Below are 2,022 nucleotides of genomic sequence, written 5' to 3'. Positions count from 1 at the left end.
AAGCGATTCTTCTGCCTCAGCATCCCAAGTAGCTGGGACTACAGGCGCAGTGCCACCAGGCCCGGCTGATTTTGTATTTTTAGTAGAGATGGGGTTTCACCATGTTGGCCAGGCTGGTCTCAAACTCCTGACCTCAAGTCATCCGCCCGCCTCAGGCTCCCAAAGTGCTGAGATTACAGGTGTGAGCCACCGCACCCGGCCATGTGACTATTTTTGAAGGAAATATTTAAAGGACATTTTGCTAGGTGCCAGCTTACCTTCCCAAAAACATTCTGCCAGTTGACACTCCTCTCAGCAGGCTAGGAAAGTGCGCATTTCTCCACCATCATCACCTTCACCAGCACCAGCAGTTACCAGTTTTCTTCATCTCAACCAACCTAGTAGGTGAAAAGGTTTTACTTTCTTTAGTTACCAGTAATGTTAAGCATCTTTCCAGATGTTTATTGATCACTTGAATTTCAGCATTGGCTATTTGCTTCTTTTGCCCATTTTCTAAGGGAGTGTCTATCTTTTTACGCAAGATACTCGAACTACAGGCTGAAGGTGAACAGGGCCCCAAGGGTTGCTTGTGATGTGTTAGGCATCCAGAGAGCCCATCCAGGTGTAGGTTGCCAAATCAAGGAGGCCTTCCTGGAGGAGGTAGTGTTCATCTGCTGGGATTTCCTGTTGGAAATGTTAAATTTGCTGAATGAATGGACGAATTTTTTTCTAGAATAAGAATGGAACAGTTGATGTCCATAACCCAGGAGGAGACTGAGAACCTGCGGCGACGTGAGGTTGCCTGTGAGTTTCGGGATGGGGAGCTCGTGAGCACGCTGCCTGCTGGCTGGGCTGGCAGGGTGGATGGCCCCTCCCTCTGTTGGCCATGCATGGAGGGCATTGAGTGTTGGCCCTCGAGAGGGGCAGTCAAGTCCCGCCATGGAGCACAGGCTCTGGGGTCAGCCTAGACATGGATTCAGAGTCCCAGTTCAGACACCCACCATGTGACCTTAGGGACATTACTGCTCCCCAACTTTTCCAAACCTTGGTTTTCTTAGCTACAAAATGGAGGAAATGGGCCAGGTGTAGGGGCTCATGCCTGTAATCCCAGTGCTTTAGGAAGCCAAGGCTGGAGGATCACGTGAGCCCAGGAGTTCAAGGCTGCAGTGAGCTGTGATCATGCTACTGCACTCCAGCCTGGGTAACACAGCGAGACTGTTTCTCAAAAAAACAAAAAGAAAGTCCAAATGCTCCCAAATAGAGGATTATTTAAATAAATGTTGGTGATCCATGTGCTGTGGCGCTCTGGTATTAGCATCCCATTAACATGTTATCATGGGGAGTGTTCATAAAAAGTGGGAAGTGGGATGATACCATTTTCGTTTTTTTAATTGTAAAATATGCATCATGTAAAATTTACTGTCTTAATCAGTTTATTTTATTTAATTTTATTTATGTTTTGAGACAAAGCCTCGCTCTGTCGCTCAGGCTGGAGTACAGTGGTGTGATCTTGGCTCACTGCAACCTCCACCTCCCAGGTTTAAGCAATTCTCTGCCTCAGCCTCTGAGTAGCTGGGATTACAGACGCACAACCACCACACAAGGCTAATTTTTGTATTTTTAGTAGAGACGGGGTTTTGCCACGTTGGCCAGGCTGGTCTTAAACTCCTTACCTCAAGTGATCTGCCTGCGTCAACCTCCTGAAGTGCTGGGATTACACGCGTGAGGCACTGTGCCCGGCCTTCATTTTAAAATAGATTAGTTCTGTGGCATTATTGTTGTACAACTGCCAGCACCACCCATCGCCAGAACTTTTTCATCTTCCTCAACTGAAACTGTCCCTAGTAAACACTAACTCCCCATGCCCCCCTCCTCTCAGCCCCTGGGAATCAACATTCTACTTTCTGTGTATGGATTTGACTGTTATAAGTACCTCCTATATGTGGAATCATACAATATTTCTCCTTTTGTGTCTATCGTATTTCACTTAGCATAATGTCCTCAGGTTCATCCATGTTGTAGCATGTGTTTGAATTTCTTTCC

The 2,022-nt window shown here is 46.8% G+C and overlaps 1 protein-coding gene across 1 annotated transcript in view; it reads left to right on the top strand.

Annotated features, from left to right (window-relative positions):
* The window catches only part of LRSAM1 (leucine rich repeat and sterile alpha motif containing 1), a 71,720-nt gene that overhangs the window by 41,404 nt on the left and 28,294 nt on the right, over nt 1–2,022 (top strand). Inside the window, exon 15 of the mRNA XM_011988714.1 lies at nt 710–783. Within this exon, the coding sequence (XP_011844104.1) occupies nt 710–783 (74 nt within the window). The remainder of the gene's footprint in view (nt 1–709; nt 784–2,022) is intronic.

The sequence above is a fragment of the Mandrillus leucophaeus genome, unplaced genomic scaffold, assembly GCF_000951045.1.
Source record: "Mandrillus leucophaeus isolate KB7577 unplaced genomic scaffold, Mleu.le_1.0 Scaffold109, whole genome shotgun sequence".
Classification (NCBI taxonomy): domain Eukaryota; kingdom Metazoa; phylum Chordata; class Mammalia; order Primates; family Cercopithecidae; genus Mandrillus; species Mandrillus leucophaeus.
The sequence above is the reverse complement of the archived record's forward strand: the minus strand, read 5'-3'. Positions and strand labels throughout refer to the sequence as shown.